The sequence below is a fragment of the Hetaerina americana genome, unplaced genomic scaffold (genome assembly GCF_022747635.1).
Source record: "Hetaerina americana unplaced genomic scaffold, ioHetAmer1.1.p SCAF_60, whole genome shotgun sequence".
NCBI classification, from domain to species: Eukaryota; Metazoa; Arthropoda; class Insecta; order Odonata; family Calopterygidae; genus Hetaerina; species Hetaerina americana.
This window is the reverse complement of record NW_027287206.1, coordinates 464594-483222: the sequence shown is the minus strand read 5'-3', so window position 1 is coordinate 483222 and position 18629 is coordinate 464594. Positions and strand designations below refer to the sequence as shown.

The 18629-nt window shown below is 33.4% G+C and overlaps 1 protein-coding gene across 1 annotated transcript in view; it reads right to left on the bottom strand.

The window, feature by feature from the left end:
- The window catches only part of LOC139695609 (E3 ubiquitin-protein ligase RNF220-like), a 367414-nt gene that overhangs the window by 9497 nt on the left and 339288 nt on the right, over positions 1-18629 (bottom strand). Inside the window, exons 5-8 of the mRNA XM_071594410.1 lie at positions 16397-16549; positions 13984-14110; positions 11942-12131; positions 2030-2273 (exon numbers count right to left, since the gene is read on the bottom strand). Of these exons, the coding sequence (XP_071450511.1) occupies positions 2030-2273; positions 11942-12131; positions 13984-14110; positions 16397-16549 (714 nt within the window). The remainder of the gene's footprint in view (positions 1-2029; positions 2274-11941; positions 12132-13983; positions 14111-16396; positions 16550-18629) is intronic.

Genomic DNA, 18629 nt, shown 5'->3' with positions numbered 1-18629 from the left:
AATTTCCCCATTTCTTTGAAAAATTCATGAGTCCATTGATAAACAGTATATATACTAAGAAAGCATATACCGTATTTGATGGCATATAAGACATACCATTCTTTCCAACACTATGGTTTGCAAAATTACCTGCATCCTATATATGCTAATGTTCGGACTCCATGGGTTAACATTCAATACTGAATGTTATTTGTACCCCAGATTTACTGTCTATTCTGACTCCATCATATTTAGATTATTATAATCGCATAAATAATATTTATTATTCAATTGAAGAATGTCATAATTGGGATTGTTATTATTGAGTTCATTACTGCATTGTGATATGAATATTGTGCTGCCAGCTTCAGAGATTTTGAAAGAGGTGGGAGTAAGATATCAAACAAACTTGATTGAATATCATCACTACTGATCATAACAAAAGATTGTGTGCTCTTCTTGCTAAGTGGACTAATTTTTATTAAAAAAATACCTGCACTTTCCCATAGACTGTTAAAATATTTTCTTTTGCGTGCCCTACAGAAACGAAGGTGTGTCTTTTAAGCTGTTAAATAAAGTGTGTATAATTTAAAATTACAGTAGAAAACACCCATTTTCTACAAAATAAATTTAAATATAATCAAATAGTTTGTAATGTTTAACACAAATTATTAAGCTAAATTACACTTCCCATTTGTGAAAAAGCATAAAAGGTTATACCAAATAGTGCTACAAATTTATTCTAAGTTGATTACAGCATTTCCGTGAGTAAAAACTAAAAATGGTAGTGTTTATTTATTTTTACCTATTCTAACTAGCTGAGGGATGGAAGACATAACTGGTAATACTCTATTTAAAGGGAATTAACATTAAAAATACACAATTAAAAATAGCTTATTAAATTTTATCCTATCCTGCACTCTCACCAGAGGTCTAATAATTTTTGTTGAGGCATACTTATTAACAGTAGCAATCACAATGATTCCAACATAAAGTACCATACAGGAAGTATCCTGTTTATACTGGATGTGTATGCACCAAACGCTAATGTGGACAAAGTAGTATCAAAACAGAGCTGTCTTTTCATTGAAATATAATTTATTCAATGTATACATATATCAATGTGCTAAGTCTGCTTAAGAGTGCAATAGGACTGATGAGGCAGAAATTTAAAAATGGAGTTTTTCACTGCATAAACTATTCAGTTTGACCAGTTTTTATGTTTTTACATGATTACCAGTGCCCACTGATAATGATATAGAAACATTAAAACCATTAGAATACATATGTATTTCTCAATTAAGAAACTGGAAAACTTCGCCTTTCATTATGAGCATGCATTTTTTATCATATACCAAGAGAGTACGAGTCAGTATGCTTCTGATAAGAATGATATGCATTGAGGTGTATTTTATATTATTTGGTATGAATTTATTAGCCTGATTACATTATTTTAGTGACTACCTTTGCTTAGTTTGCCTGGAGAGAACTAGAGCAAATAGCTCATTTATTCAACAAATAAGTGATTATTTATCAATCATTTATGGACTACCAATACAACACCTGATTTATTAGAAAAAGTTGATTATAGTACAGATATCAACTGATTACATAGTAATATGCAAATTTGCACACATTTAATTGTAGCACCCAAGAGAAATTCTTAACTTTGGGACAACAGTGATATAGATTGACAAATACCAATCACTAAGAGGAATAATCACCCAAATGTAATTCATCATTAGCAGAATTGGTATAGAAAAATGTGATAATATTATCTCACACTTATAATATATATTTTTATATCCAATAATAGATGAAGTTACAAAAGTGACTTAATAAAAGGCAAGACGTGCCTTATATCATGTACATACACCACCCACCTGGTATTGTGATCTCTGGGAAAATAAAAAGTAATGATAATAATAAGATTAAGATTGTCAAAAGACAAAAATTCAGCAAGAAAATTTCTCTTTGGGATATGCTTAGAACAGAGGAATAATTACTGGGCAAAAATAAATAAATATATCAGAAATGGAGACATAATTACCATGCAGATAAGACACTTAATAGCAATGGATCGTGTCTCTCCCTCTAGCTCACGGATTCGGTTCTTGAGAGCCTCTACTAGAGGGTTTCCTGAATCCTCCTCTGGGGATGACGTCTTGTGATGAGATTCATTGCCCTCTGAAGGAGCCGCATCATCCTCTGCAGGGCTTTCCTCCACTGTATCTGACATGCCTAAGGTATTTTCATTCTCACTAGCATTTACACAATTGCTTGTACCACCAGGACTGGAAACAGAAATTAGTAACAGATTACAATTGTGAAACACACCGTGACAATAGTTTCATGGAGCATGCTAAGGATTGATTCAGGATGACCAATAAAAATTTTGGGCCCTGAAAGTTATAGCCAAAAAAACTGACTTGGCTTCAATGAAACATTAACTGCCATTTATACTTTAGCCAGAGATTATCAAATCAAAAAGGCAAATGTAAACATTTTTGATTCCCAACAAAAAATCAATCTGAAAAATATGGGAGAATATATTCAAAACAAAAATTTCAGACAAAATGAAATGTGCTACCACCTGAGAAATATGTACATGATTGGAGAAAATAAAACTTCTTATGTACTTGTACACTACAGAAAAACTAAATGCTGATATTGCACTTGAAAAAGGGACAAGTTGATTTCCTTGCCTACTTTACGAGTAGGGTACTGTGGGATGCAAGAGGAAGCTTGATGGACAGTGAAGATAGAGTAGTCCAAAATCATGATGAGAAGCAACTAACGTGCAAAGAAGCTATCACCCCATGAAAACCTTTGTATGTGGTGTAGCACTCAATGGGTCCAAAACATGGCTTATTGGCATTGCTAGTCTAAGAAGACACGATGATCCTAAGAGAATGCTGGAGATAATTTTTGGAAATCAAGTGATTGGATAGAATGAGAGTGTGAATTCAAGCACAAGAGGACACGGCATTATGGAAGATGTTAAAGAAAGGGGAAAACTATATCCCAGACCCACTGTAATGAATTCATGTAGATTTTGAATGATAAAAAAATAAAAAGATAACTCACAATAAGAAGACTAGGGAAAACCTGAGCAGACTGAAAGCAGAAAATTGGACGACTGACTCCAGGCAGATATCTGGATGACACATAAGTGGTTCTTTCCAAGTTTATCCTTCCCTTTTATGGACAACATAGGTAAAAAATCCTCGTTCTTTTGGCAGCTTAATTTCTTAATTCTGTTATCTTTTGGTGCTGCTCCCAGTGTCATGATTACTTGGAACTAGCATTTCCCTTAGTTTTTTTATGAAAAATATATCCCCTAAAAGGTTATGTAAAACCAAAAGAAACAATTCAACTCAAATATAAATTAAACCAACTGGCTCTAATATTATGAGCAATTCAGGGCTGATACAAGAAAAGGGTACTCTGAGAGCTACAAAGGAATCATCACTGAATATGGAAGAATAAATGGTGATTACTAACTAATAAAGTTTGGTCAAAGGTGGCCGATCCAAGATGGATTGTTCTTCACTATCCACTAAATGGTTTGCTCTTCAGATACCTTTGCTTGCCATCCACAAGGATAGTCTGAGTGCCCACTACAGATCCAATAAGCCTTCCCACATCCCTCAGTTTTCCCAAGAACTAAACCACATAATTTACACGATACTTAGTTCCCTTCATGGTATAGAAACCAATGACTCTAAGGACACTGAGACAATGCCTCCTCATGCTAGCCCTACTTGAATTATTATTCGATATATGCTCTTTCTACTTTGTTTTTAAATATTTTGAAGTTTCATTTAGCCCAACTTATTGCGAAAAAGAATGATTAAACAATCTTCTTTTGCATTGATACTCTGAAAATTTTAAATGGAAATTAAAAAACTGACCTCATATAACTCATGAAATGAATGCATTACATAAGGTTTCATTTGCTCATCAAATCCAGAAAGTATTCTAAGATGGACTACTAATGAACTACTATGTAGACATTGTGGAAGGGCTTATGCATTATGGAGACACTAAGAATTGTCCTATCTGGAGCATTCCATATAATGGTAGCACTATTCTGTGAAGCAACTCCAAAAGCATTGAATCTTATCGTGGCAGTCATTCAAGTGATTACTCTATCTCAAAGATGATTGCAACTGTCAAAAAAGAACATGGGATGCTAGGATGATTTTCATAACAGGCATACCACAAAGAACCCAACCAGCAATGGAGACTAGAGAATTATAGATGCGTTATGTTTTGGTGGAGCAGGAAGCAAAAATAGGACTAATGAAATAATAATTACAGAGTAATGTATGGTGGAGAGAATATAAGGAGAGTAAATAGTGTGTAGATATACTGAACAGAATTAAAAGAGGGCGGGTGATAGCATATGCAACAATTTAGATACAACAGAACCTACAAATTAAGTCTATTTCAATTAAGCATGCTAAAAATTAGTCACAAGGAGAAAGATGTAGATGGTACATACAATCAATTTGAGGAAATAGTGGAGAACTTTCTTGAATGAAAGCACATGACATTGATGAGGGATTGGAATGCAATGGTGGATGAAGAGTCACAAGGGAGTAAGCTACAGGGGTTTAAATACGATGACTGGCCTTGATTAGAAAAATGAATTTTGCGAGAGAAAGGTTTCAATAAAAACTAACACCTGGTTCAAACAAAATCACAAATATAAGCATAGATGGAAAATGACATGATAAAAAACGTTATCATTTTGATTGTATTATGGCTGAGCTTAAACTAAGCTATATGCAGGTATCAAACTATATGATAAAACAGGAAATTTATAAATCAAACCAAGAAAGATTCAGGGAAGGTGGAGGAAATACAAAGTGTACTAGAATGAATACTTAGATATAGAGTGAAGGCAACATGGATAAGGATGCTTTTGGTTCAAGAATAGTAGGTTGGGAGATCAAAAGTTATACTACAAATACCTACAGCAAACAAAGTTGCTGGAATCGACAGCACCCCAAAAGAATTAATCACACTTTTTATAAAAATTGAAAGAAGGAGAAAAGAGAACAATTATGCATTTTATGAGGATGGATTTCAGTTAGAAGACTTCTCTGGCCAATGAACAGCATCATCCCAAAAAATTAAAAGCAGCAGTATTTGATTACTATAGGACCACCTGCTTAATTACCCATGCAGCAAAGATAGTATTATGGATCATTAGGAACAAAAGGGATATATGACTATAACTGGAACATCTTTGCTAATATTGTGGATTATAAAAAGGCATCTGACTCAGTGGTACCTACAATCATAATTAATGGAATGATTGTATAATATAGCATTGGACTCTGAAGAAAGACAACCTACTAACAACCTCTAATCACTAAACAATGAGGAGTAATTGATGCATAATTAAGTTTGGCAGAGATTAAGAAAAGAAGTAAAATATTGTTTTAACCACCAATGCTTTTTTAAGCCCATGCAAGAGACTTGGGAGTCGCTGATAAAAGAAATAAAATTAGACAAGGAGCTGATTAAATGTATTAGAGCTGAAGATGATCAAGCTTCATCTAGCCATTCAGCCACCATCACTCTTCAGAACATTTATTTATTTTAGTGAGAAGTCAACAGTACTTGCCACTACCCTGAATTAAGAGAAGAATTGGCTTCATAAAAGATGCAATTATAAGGATGAAAGAATTGAACGGTTACTGAGTAGAGAATTAATGAAAATAATAGCAAAGACTATAATAGCTTACACATGAAGCATGAATTTGTAGTGCAATAAAAATAGCTGCTTCGGGAAATAGAGTGAGTGTATACTGGATGCTTAAGAGATGTACCTTATTATGAGAAAATAAGACTGACTGAGAGAAAGACAAATGATGATATATAAATGATGGTGGGAGTGAGGAATCTGTAAGGGGAAATTTTAAGAAGACACAACCCATGGATGAAGAGGTTATGAGATGTGATAGTAGGAAGACAGAAAGGTTATTGGAGGATAACATATTTGGAATTTTTATACCATTAAGGAGCTAATGAATGAACCTGATGAGGGATAAATTAGGGAAAGACAGATAAATTAGGGGAAGATGAGTTTAGGCTTTGAAAGTAGTAGTTAGATACCCTAAACAATGTTTAATACTTATCATGGACCATTGAAATCTCCCTCTAAATGGTAGCCTAGCTAAAATCATAGCAAAAAAAATAATGTCTATGAATTGTTTCTGCTTTGTTTAAGCAGGATGGACAAAAATAAATTAGTTTTTCCTATAACAATAGATATGTATATTTCTGTTCACCATAGAATATCCATTAAAATCCATCATATTGTGTTTTTTTGTTCAATTCTTTGGTTAATATTTAACTTTGAAATCTGTACTATACAAGTTTACCTGAGGGAGGCATTAACCATATCTTAAATTTCACTGTTTGTATTTCAAAGAGTGTTGTATGACTTGAGCATTTCATATATTAAGTATATGCATATATAGTTGCACAATTTATTTTTATTTAAAAAGCATGAGAAACATGATAGTTCTTATTTCCGATCACAAAATAAACTAGATTAAACAATGACTTCAGAATTGAATCAATAGTCTGAGCTAATTTATTTTTGGAGTAATGTAATAGTTGTAAGTAGCACAATACTCTTATCAGTTACTGTTTTTCTATAGCCGCTGGATGCTAATTTTTGCAGCAGCTACAGATAATTTTGTAGCTTGCAGCTACCTACTTTAAAGTTTGATTTTCTCCTATTCCCTCTACTGCTTGTACGGATATCACAAAGTGAAGGTAGACATTTAAAAGTCATTTAGTGTAATTTGTTAAAAGGTACTTTAAATTCAAACTATCTGCCTCAATTAATCTTAAGCTCACATATGACTCTTCAGTTTTCAAAATAAACAACATTTTATTACTTAATGAAATACCCTATTTCTTTGATTATTTTCTTGTGTGCAAGTATAATTTGACTATTTTGTGAATTAAAGTACAAGTGTGAGCCAAAACTAGCTCTAGTGTAGCTGTAACTAATACAATAACTGCCACATTTTTTAGCAGATAGCTTAAAGTAGCCAGCTGAAAGATTGTTTTGGTAGCTTATCCAACCTTGGCACTGGCATGCATAATTAACTACCAATTCATTTAAAAACACATTTGTAAATCAAAAAGCGTTAATTGAAAATTTCCATACAGTTTATCAATGGAAATCTTTTCCCTAGCAAGTTACTGCTACACCTTTGATGTTAGAGTCATATTAAGAGTTCATTATTATACTAGGATATGTATCATGGAAGCCTTTTACATATCCATCATGCATTAACACCTTGAGACCTTCAATAATGATTCTTAGGGAGAAACTCAACTCATTTATTGCTGTTTCACGTGACACTCCATTTTTCTGGAACCAATTTAGAGCAATAAATAAATGATGCCTGTATTGTGGAAGTACCAACATGAAAAGGAAAGGTGTGAAATAATATATGAAATATCACAATGAGAGTTTGTCAAAATAATTTCACAACACAAAATTGACACAGTTCTCAACATGACAATTCTGTTCAGATAAATCACTGAAGTATACATTTGATCAATCTTAACCCCTCTTCTTCAACCTTAAAAAATGAAATGGCAAAACATTTCTAGTTCCAGGCAGGTAAGCAAACATTTTAGTGTTTGACACAAATGTTTATTGAAATTTAATAAAAGGTACTTTAAATTCAACTTCTCCCCCTTTATTAGTTTTAAGCTTAATTAAAACTCACAAGTTTTCAAGTGAACAAAACCTTTTTGCATAAATAAATACCCCATTTATTTACATATTTAACATAGTCCCTACATAATTTTACTATTTTGTGAACTAAGGCAAGTTTGTGAGCCAACGTAGTGGAAGGGCAGCTGGAAGGGAGTTTATTCAAGCTGCGATAGAAACTGAACTAGTGAGAATAACCCATCCATGGTGTGAACTTTCTCTACACTCCATGAAACCATTCGTTAATGGGTTTGTTCTTCATCCTTATTGGCTAGACATTCGATTGAAACTAGTGTAGAAACCAAAGCAATATATTCATATGTACCGACCCTGACTTAAATTGATTTGGTGGATGGCAGAGAGAAACAGCCTGAAATTGGCATATTCATTTGGTCACGACCATGATCATTATATGTTTATTTAAAAATTGTTTCTCCTTGAAATGATGCTTGTGAAAGCAACCCATGGTGGTCAACAAGGAGCACAAAATGTATCACAAACAATGGCAATCATGAGTGAACAACAGAGTAATTTCTTTAAGAATTAATATAATATTGATACAAAATTGGACTTTATACTGTTTTTTTTATTACACAGAAGCTAAGTGTCAGACAGACTGTAAGATTATTAATAACTACTGGCGATTTCATAACAGGAATTACTAAAAGCATAAAACTCAATTTTGAACCAACTAGAGCATTAAATTGAAAATAATGAAAACAGGATTCATAATCCATGAAAATGGAGACTATTCAGAACAGATCAAATTTTAGAATTCACCTGTCCCTCAACAATACATATAATTTTATTCTAAAAAAATTACCATTAATTTACAAAAAAACAAAGTCATACTTTAAATAATCTGAATTAATATACCATGACAAGAAATTAAATGTAGGTACCAGGTTAAAAGGTAATAAGAGTAGTTTCCTCATCACCCTACATTCTATTAATAATAAAATGTCCACTCTTAGTGACCTAGTGGCCCTAGTGGAACTTTTCTAAAATTTGTGATATTTCTTAAAATTACTTAAACAGGAAAGTAATTTTGAAAAAAAATGCTGAAACAGAAAAGAGTGAATCCAAACTGTAACATTAATAAATGTCATTTCACTGAAAGCATGCTTGGTAAAGCCATAAGGTTTTTCATTATTTTCCTAACTGAATAAACTCAAGATATTTAGCTAAGAATTTGAGCAACAGATGTTCCATTTAAGTTAAATATGCTATCCAACATGACACCTCTGGTTATCAAAAGGTGTACCATGAAATTCAAAGTTACTCAAATAACTTTAGCAGAATATCTGAAAGCCATTTTAAGAATTTGAGCAACAGATGTTCCATTTAAGTTAAATATGCTATCCAACATGACACCTCTGGTTATCAAAAGGTGTACCATGAAATTCAAAGTTACTCAAATAACTTTAGCAGAATATCTGAAAGCCATTTTAAGAATTTGAGCAACAGATGTTCCATTTAAGTTAAATATGCTATCCAACATGACACCTCTGGTTATCAAAAGGTGTACCATGAAATTCAAAGTTACTCAAATAACTTTAGCAGAATATCTGAAAGCCATTTTCTTGAGGGAAAAGTCTGACCAAGGAGGTGAGAAATTATGAAATAATAAATATTGCCATGTTCCCATTCTTGGAATGTCGATTAAAGAAAACTTACACTTTAAAGAAACAATTTCTTTCCCCCATGAAAAGTGGATGCTAATTGTATATAATCCATTTACACTGCCTCACTTTTTCTATATTCTGAATAGCAAAACTTTCTCATTTATGAAATTGAAAAAGTTTGGCTGAGCACAGTTTGTAACAGTACACCATGAAATTAAAGTAATAAACAAAGCAAGTTATTGAAGTAAGATCTGGTGCTTTCCTGACGTATTTGCTTGATGAAGTTTTCTCGGGTCTTCCACCGGGTCAGGGGTTCCATGTTGGCTGACGTTTCGATGCCCGACTCGTGCATCGAAACGTCAGCCAACATGAAACCCCTGACCCAGTGGAAGACCCGAGAAAACTTCATCAAAGCAAGTTATTTCTTGCAAAGGTAAGAATACATATGTTACAACATTAAATATCCTAAGGACCACTTTTTAAACCATCTTATTAATTTTATTGCATTCTAAATATTATTGCATCATAAGGAAAAGACAGAGTCATATGAAAATGTAAGACATACAATCATTACAGTAAAAAAATTAATTCAGAGCTCTATCAAGCTTTTTCTCTGTTATTAATTATGTATGAATGGAGTTGGAAACCCTTTCATTGTGGTTGTTAGATGCAGTTAAATTTTGGCCTGGCTAGAACCAGTGATTTATTATATTGTGATCTATTACAAGAGAGGATATATTTCACATAGTTTCATTTTCACATTATAGCAGTTTAATAATGATGGAGAATAAAAACTGATCCCATTCTATACCTTATATCTAAATAATGCACCGAAAAGCTGTACATAAAAATACACCAGAGTGTACTGCAGTTAATGAAATTATTTAAAAGCTCACCTAAAGATTATTTAGAACACACTGTGTGTCAAAAAGAGCCTTTACCAAAAAGTATATTTTTTCATTAAAAGGTGCCCTTATATGCTAAACCCACATCGAATGCCTGATTTAATTGATTGATTTCATTTTAAATACATTTTTATGCTGGAATACTAACACAGACATTTTGGAAACATATGTTTTGTACAAAGATTTATAATTATTTTGTGCCATTGATACCTTACCTTTGTAGGTAGCAAACAGTTGCATGAAGGTGCATGCCTATCTACATATATACTCCATCTCTCATTAACATCAAATATTTGAAAATTAGATATTACGAGAAAAAAATGGGAGAAAACTGAAGATGAGTAAATGAGAAAATGTGAGACCCTTGGGAAATTATGGTGAAGAGAGAATGAATTACACCTGGAAGAATTTAATGAATGCTGAAAAATTAACAGTACTCCATTAGGATGGTGACCAGACAATAAAGAAGAGAACATAGGGAGCCAAATGATCATGAGTTTAATGACATATTGATAGAAAAACAGGTTTTGATCATCAATATCATTACCTTTAACAGAGTAGTATTTGGTATCTTCTTGAAGAGGGAAAAGTAGTGAAGAATATAGAAGACTGAAGAGAATAAGGAAATATTGATGAGGTAGCAACCCAATGATCAATGAACAACCAACACAAACAAAAATTTTGGATGTGAAAAAATAAAGTCTGCGATAATTTCTTCCTCCACTGAATTATGACTGCAAATCTGTGAACAGGCAAAAACTAGTGGCAACATTGCTGATTTTCCATTAAGACAATAAGGAAGAGCTAACATCCTTGATACTGCCAAGTTCTGAATGGTTGATAGGATTAAGTGATTGCCAATTTCAGGATGAACAACAAGAAATAGATGATAGAAAATATTCAAAAACTCTGATGAGAAATTCCAAGAATATAATGATTGCATCATCTTTCATGAATGCAGCTCTGAAATAATTCAACAGATTTCCTAATTTATGAACAAATCCACTTCATTTAAAAGTCACTAATTTATACCACAGTAAATTGAAATCTGCACTCTATTATTGGCTTGCTTCTTCCATTCACCCAAAGATGACCAAGCCTGGGGTAATTGGAAGTATAATGCTGCAAAAGCATTCTGTTAGATCAAAAAAGAATAGGGGAAGGCTTTTTGAATGAAAGAATATTCGTCCAACCTTTGAATGTGGCCGTTTTATTTAATTAAATGACTATAACTCTTTTCAGAGCAATCATCAATAAAAGATTAATAATTGTGGTTATTGAACAAAGATGAAGAAATATGAGATAATAGACAAAAACTGGAACAATAAAAATGTTTTTCTAGGTAATGAAAATCTTAAAGAAGACAACTTTAGGTGAGGGCTCATAGGTTATGAAACGAAGACTGAAACCATCACATGGAGGCCAGAGAAAAAGAGAAGATGATCAATAATGGACTTACTGTGACATTCAATGTCAAAAACCACAATTTAAGAATTCTCCGACATAACATTTCCTGGTAAGCCAAAATATTGAAGAGAAACCCAGATACACAAATCTACTTCAGACAATGAAATTATATGATTTTCACTTTAAGAAATATTATACTGACTATTTAATAAGCGCCTGAAAGCATTTACCAACAGATACACATCATGGTATCTGCTTTTAACAACTACCTGATAACAGCTTCTCGAAGAGCATGCCTTTCCTTTTCTTCCCGAGGTCCCCCATCAACACTAGGCATGACTACATCTGCTTCTGAAAATTGAGCGGGGCCAAAGGTTGCTGTGTCATCTCCGTCAACAACTAGATCTTCCTCTTCTTCACCTGGACGGGGGGCACTGCTTGTTGTTGCCATGCCAACACCTGAAATATTTTGAATGATTGCAAAGCATAATGACTAAGATACTGAGAGAAACATAGAATAATCAATGAAAAAGGGTCTAAAAAGTAAAAGATTCATAACAAAAAATTGGTATCTGTCAGCAACAAAATGCCTACCGGGTAATTGCTTCATTATAAAAAACTCAATATCAGTAGGGTAAATATCTGGGCAGTAAACTGAAAATATTTGATTCTCTATTGATTTTATCAATATAAATAATAGCCATTACCAAAATTGAGGTGCTGAGGTCCTTCAGTATTTCTGAAAAAATTATCTGTTCACTGCTTCAGTTAATGAAAAAGGCCTCAAGTTACATAGCTTTTGGTCAATTAAGCACATTCCTTCAGTTTCTCCAGTGAAAACCCACCCTTATATTATGCTGGAAAATGCAGAGGCTTGCGAACCTATTAACCGTGAGACAATGCTAAAGTGAGGTAAAAATGTAAGAAAATCACTTCAAAACAGGGTGGATGAAGTGAGCTTCCTATATAATTCTTTGCAGCAATATTTATTCTTTCAAAACTACATGCCACACTCCAAGTAACACCAATCACTGATAAAATGCTACAGTATATCACCTAGCATGGCTATAAAGCATCCATGCATATTACTACCTATTATCTATGTAGGTTATACCGCAGTTTCATAAATGATACTTGAAAAATTTGAAAATCTGAATGTGAAAAGGGCATTAAGTAGACTACCTGGTAAATAATAAAAAGAACTACATGGTTTCAATTATTTCCCATCACATTCAACATACATTTTATCTTAGAGTTCACTTCACCATGAAATTTGAACATATTTTCTTTCAATTCTTATGCTATACACTACTATGTATAACAATAGCAACAAATCTCATGCACCAGGTGCTTCTCTTCCACATGTTAAGGCAAAGCAAGTAGAAGACCCTTATAACCCCCCCGAGCACCTTTTCTTTCCTTATATCCCAAGAGGCGGCCACTATAGAGTGCACTTCAATGACTCACTGCTGGAATTCTAGACATTAATTAAAATTTTTTAAAATTTGTATAAAACTCATTAAATACTTATTTTTCTAGTGATAATCATTGAATTGCCACCAAATGGTGTTTAAATCCATTCATTTATACCCACGTAATGTTGAGTCACTAAAAGTGGTGAACAGTTGGAAAGAGTTGCCATATCTCATGATAGTACAATGCAAGCCCTAAAGAGTGAGGGAGGAAACAGTTTGGGAGTAGAGGGAGTTAACCCTTCCTAGGAAAGAGTTAACTCCCTATCCCTCTAAAAGAGTTTAGGTCATAATTACTGAAAGGACTTTGGATTTTATTTATTTATTTATTCAGTATTAGTCCGAAAACAGCACATTTTGGCCTTTACATCGAACTATTAACAACGATAACAATGGCCACATTTACAAACACCCAAGCCCTAGATGGAGGGAAACTCACCCAGGCGGGAATCGAACCCGCGACCCTTGGAATGGCAGAATAGGACGTTACCCCGCCGCCACTGGGGTCGGCAAGAGATTGTCAAAGGAGCAAGAGATTGTCAAACGCACAAGAATGTTTCTCTCGCAGTTGTCTGCGCACACGTACAGGTACGTTTCCCACAAATTAAAAGTTAAGCACAGATGCACAGGTAAAACTGTACATAGAACAAAAAAAATTGAAAATTTAACCTAAAACATGAGCTTGTGAATTTCTACCTTATACCCATCTTAAGTTACCATCAGCCACCACTCTCCTGCCTTATGCCATCACTCTCTATCCCCGTGTAAAATGGAAAAAATAATTAATGCATATAAAATAAAAATGTTACCTTCCTGGATGGTTGGTTGATTACACTTACCCGCATAGCCACCAACCAGTAAAGAACTTGCTCTGATTCTACGCTGTCCGGTCCATTCATAGTCTACAAACATTTCACTGTCACCTTCAACATCCACATTTTCTTCCTCATCTACACCAGACCCATGCTGAAATACAAACATAAGTAAATAAATATCAGCAACTTAACCTCAGCTTTTTAAGTAATATTTTTAGGTAATTGTCCAGACTTAAGATATAGCCACATCCAGATTTACAAATGAAACACACTGCCAAGGCCAATGAATGGAAAGATCTCAATTTGTCACAAGACTCGACTTGAGCTCATTGTTTATCACTAAAAACTTACTAATTTTGTTAGCAGTTTTAGAAGCTTAACCAGAATTCTCTAAAAATTTATTGTAATGTACAACACAAAAGACCATTTTTGGGCTATTGAAGAAGCACTTCTCCATCAAAATAATTGGACTTGAGAATTAACATGAACTTGACTTCAGACTTAAGGCTAGAATTCCAAAGATTGAAGACCTCATTTTTTGCTGTCAATAACAATTTGAGGTAAATAATGAGTTATAGATGCAAAATGTTCAATTAATTTGAAAAGGAGCGGTTAAGTAATGCAGCCAACAAGCAAAAAGATTAGGTAAATTGAGTAATGAGCACCAAAAGGGAATCTAATAACCAAGTTTCATGAAGGGGTTACTTCATGCCGAGCGGAATGTTGAGATAAGGTACTAATTTAGGAGGAACACCTCTAGGGTAATTTAGGGTTGGCAATTGTGCAGCCTGAAAATTGGGGAGTAAGTGTCCATGGGTCAGGGGTACCAAAAGGCAAGCCTTAGTAATGGAAATGCCTATCCAACCCCTTGAAGGGGGGAGGTGTTGGGCATCTGAAGGCTTACCACCAGACTGCTTGGCTCAATCTGGTATAATCAGTGAGTTCTGCTAAGTCTAGAGTGAAACTTTCCTAATTGAATTATTATCAATACTCAACCAATTCTGGAAGGGAAAGGAATCAAAGACACCTAAATTCTTTCTCTCTCACATACTATGTATCTATTTTTTGACTAAACCTAGTTCCTAGTCTGAGATTTAATACTTATTGCTGCGTCATTGAATGGCTATTCAAGGATTTCATCAATTTTTTCACCTTTTCCTGGAAAACCAAGTTGCTAAGCAAGTGATTACAGAACTCATTCTCTTCATTGATTCTTCGAAAACCCAATATCATGGGATACACTAATTACGGGTATCTGACTGTATCAACAATCTAGTGCAAATGGCTCTTTTTGATGTTTTACATTCCATTTCACAACTGCTGTCATATTCATTGGGTATCAGAAAAATCATGAAATTACGACAAATAGAATATTTAGTTCTGGTAATTGGATAGAGAGCCTGTGAAGATCTGAAATTCTAAATTCATTAGTATCTCAATACATTCCTGTAAGAAAAATATTCCAATGATACAAAATTAAGCAGGCAAATAATTTGAATAATTTACAAAGTCATCATCATCAAAACTTATAAACTTCATTATCCCAGTATGTGTATTTAGTGGATTTAGTCCTTAACTTGGATATTTCATTTTTTAAAACTAAAATTATGCTATTGATAAGTGTCTAACATCAAAATGCTACCACTGACATGTTGGATTTTATTACCTGTAATGATTGAAGATAATATTTTTCAAAAGGGTTGTACGATATTCTAGACTTGTAACAAACTTGTTACATTAGTAACTTTTATTTCACATGCTTTGAGGACTGATGCCAGATTCTCAGACTTAAGGTTTCCATGGCATTTTGTACGACATGCTTTCAGCATCAAGTTACATATCCCCACAACAAGAGGATCTCTACGTAATATCATGCTTTTATTGATTTGTACCCTTACATAAGGTAGTCCATCCTTGTTTCCAAGAAATGTAATTGAAAGAGAAATAAACAGTGAGTGTGTGTTTCATGATTTAAGTTTCATAACAAAGGAACCCGAGCCCTAAAAGTAGTGCAATTATAATTATTTCATCAGAAATGAATGCAGACATCTGTGACAAGTCTCTATTTCCTAGGAATCAACCAATTAATAATCACTTAGGATTTAATTCATGGGGAGGAGACAAATACACATACCCATAAGAATTGAAAATTTATAAAAGAGAGAAAAATAATATATTTCAGCCATCCGGGAGAAAAACCCTTCTTTTTCAATGATAACATCAATTTGGGCGAAATGTTAAAAATGATTTAAAATTGCAGATAAAAATCAAATCAAAATGAGATTTGACAATAGACTTGAACAATTTTTGCTTTTATATTCATGCATTATAATAACATTTGTTTTAAGTATCTGATACAAATAATATAGAATAGAGAAAGTATATTAGTTAAAATATAAAAATTGCCCAGTTAGCAAAGAAAGCATGGACATCTTACCTTCCTAACACACTGCTCCACATGTGAGTTAAGTTCCTCCAGGGAACCATGCACTCTCTCATTGCAAACAGGACAAGTCGTTTCATCTGGTTTACGTTTCCGATTCTTTACCCGCAGTCTGCCCTGGCGGTTAGCCTTAATCCTTTGGTAAGTCTACATGAACAAATGTTAAGTGTCATTATGGATACAGGAGATATTTGGTTCTTGAGCCAACACATAGCAGTAGCAGCTTGAGTTATTATCAAGACCAGTAGACCCCAGCTCTTGAAATATTTTTTATCAATGAATGTTTTCATAATTTTGGTATGCTTGGGAATTCAATGATTCTTTCTAATCAAAATAACTCAAAAGATGCCAGTTGTGTGGAATGTCATTATCAAATGAATTCTTAATTGAAAGTAAAAGTGTGTTTTACTGTTTAAGTTCACTTTTTAAATGTTCACGCATCACCTTAGCAGTAGAAATCACCAAAGGAAAATTAAAATGCCAATTTCACAAATAAAATTCAAATGCCCACCCCAATAATTTTGGCAGGAGGAAATGATGAATTATGCAATCCTATATTGAACAGGTTGGCATAGAGGGGCAAAAACCCCAATATCTTAACTCCAAATTACTTCCAGGAGGATAGTACAGTAGTAAAATACAAATGTATAACACACAAGGGACAATGGTGACCTTAATGCATACATGGTAATGACACAATTGTTATTAGAAAACATAATTTTATTATAATTTCTCTTCATTGTCTATGGATATTGCTAGTTCAATCGGCACCAAAAAGAAGAGAGATCACATATCAAGTGAAAATCACATTTTAAGTCGAGCTCCATGACAAGAGCACCAATTATGATTGTTTTTTATAATGCAAGGTCCCTGGCGTTAAATAAAAACTGCCAGAACTTGAACTTTAATCAATGACCTATCAAATTGTGTATTCATTAAAAATCAAGAGACAGTAGAATGATCAAGTCCCAATCCCTCACTGATTCGGTAATTCTTTAATAGCCATCAAAAGGTATTCCACTTCTTCACAATTCCACATTTTTACACTTGTAAGGAAATGGTAATGTAGTTGTTACATGGCCATAATGTGAAAAAATATGAATTAGGATAATTGGAACACTTAAATTTAACACAATACAATTGAAATGGAAAATAAGTAATCTTGAGGGCTGTGTAAAAATAGTTTTTACCAGGTTAATTATTTCGTGGAACCTTAAATAGGTAGGATAAAATGATAGGTCTTTTTTGGCTCTATGGCTAAGCAAGGATTTCTGATTTAACTTTATGGAATAGTTCAAAACAGACACATGCGGAAAATGGGAAAGGTCATTTCCAAGGAACAAAATGTTTCATAGGACGAGGACGGATAGAAATATAATGCAAAGGAGATGTTATTCAAAGACAAAATTTAAGACACGTATATTAGAAAACTAGAAATACTATCAAGAACACCAGGTTAATTTTAAACATCCTCTTCAAATAGATACTTGTGTTTTCAAGTACAAGTCTACTCAGATTTATCAGACAAAAAAGAAATTATGCTTGCATTATTATATTTTAACAACTTAACATCTGAAAACATTTTGTATTGAAACTTTCCCCATACCTTTCATAGATTGAAATGAAAATTATCCATGCAAGGAATGCTTTTAAGCCACATCTTGCAGGATTTGTTTGGTTGTGGAGGAAAATCGTTGCAAATGAAGGGTACAAATTCCATTCATGATCCAATTTCAACCAACTTTCTTTTCAGAATAGAGTCATAATAACACATTAAAAATTTTCTGCAAGATTTCTCAAGAAAAGCTACTACTTGGAAATCTTTTATCAGCCCCTAGCACTACTGATCTAATACATTTCTAGTTTAAGAGACTTTCCACAAAAAGAGGAAAGCACATATAACTCCTTTCAAAACTAGAAATTGCTTACGAAAGAAACTATAGTGTAAAGAAAAGATTATTAGACTTAAGATGGAATGTAGCACCGCCTGGGTCCAACTTGGACTTGATCAAAGAATAGAGGTTGATATGTGAGTATGTAAAAGAATTAACATGTTTAATTTGGTGGGAGAAGAGAGGAAGATGGATGCTAAATGTCCATTAAAAGTGGAGTATCTGAACATGTTGATTAAATAAAATAATTAACTTGGCAGATATGAATTTCTTCTGATTGATTTTAGTCAGGGTGTTTGCAAAATTCATCGCAAAATATCTCTCAACAGTGCATG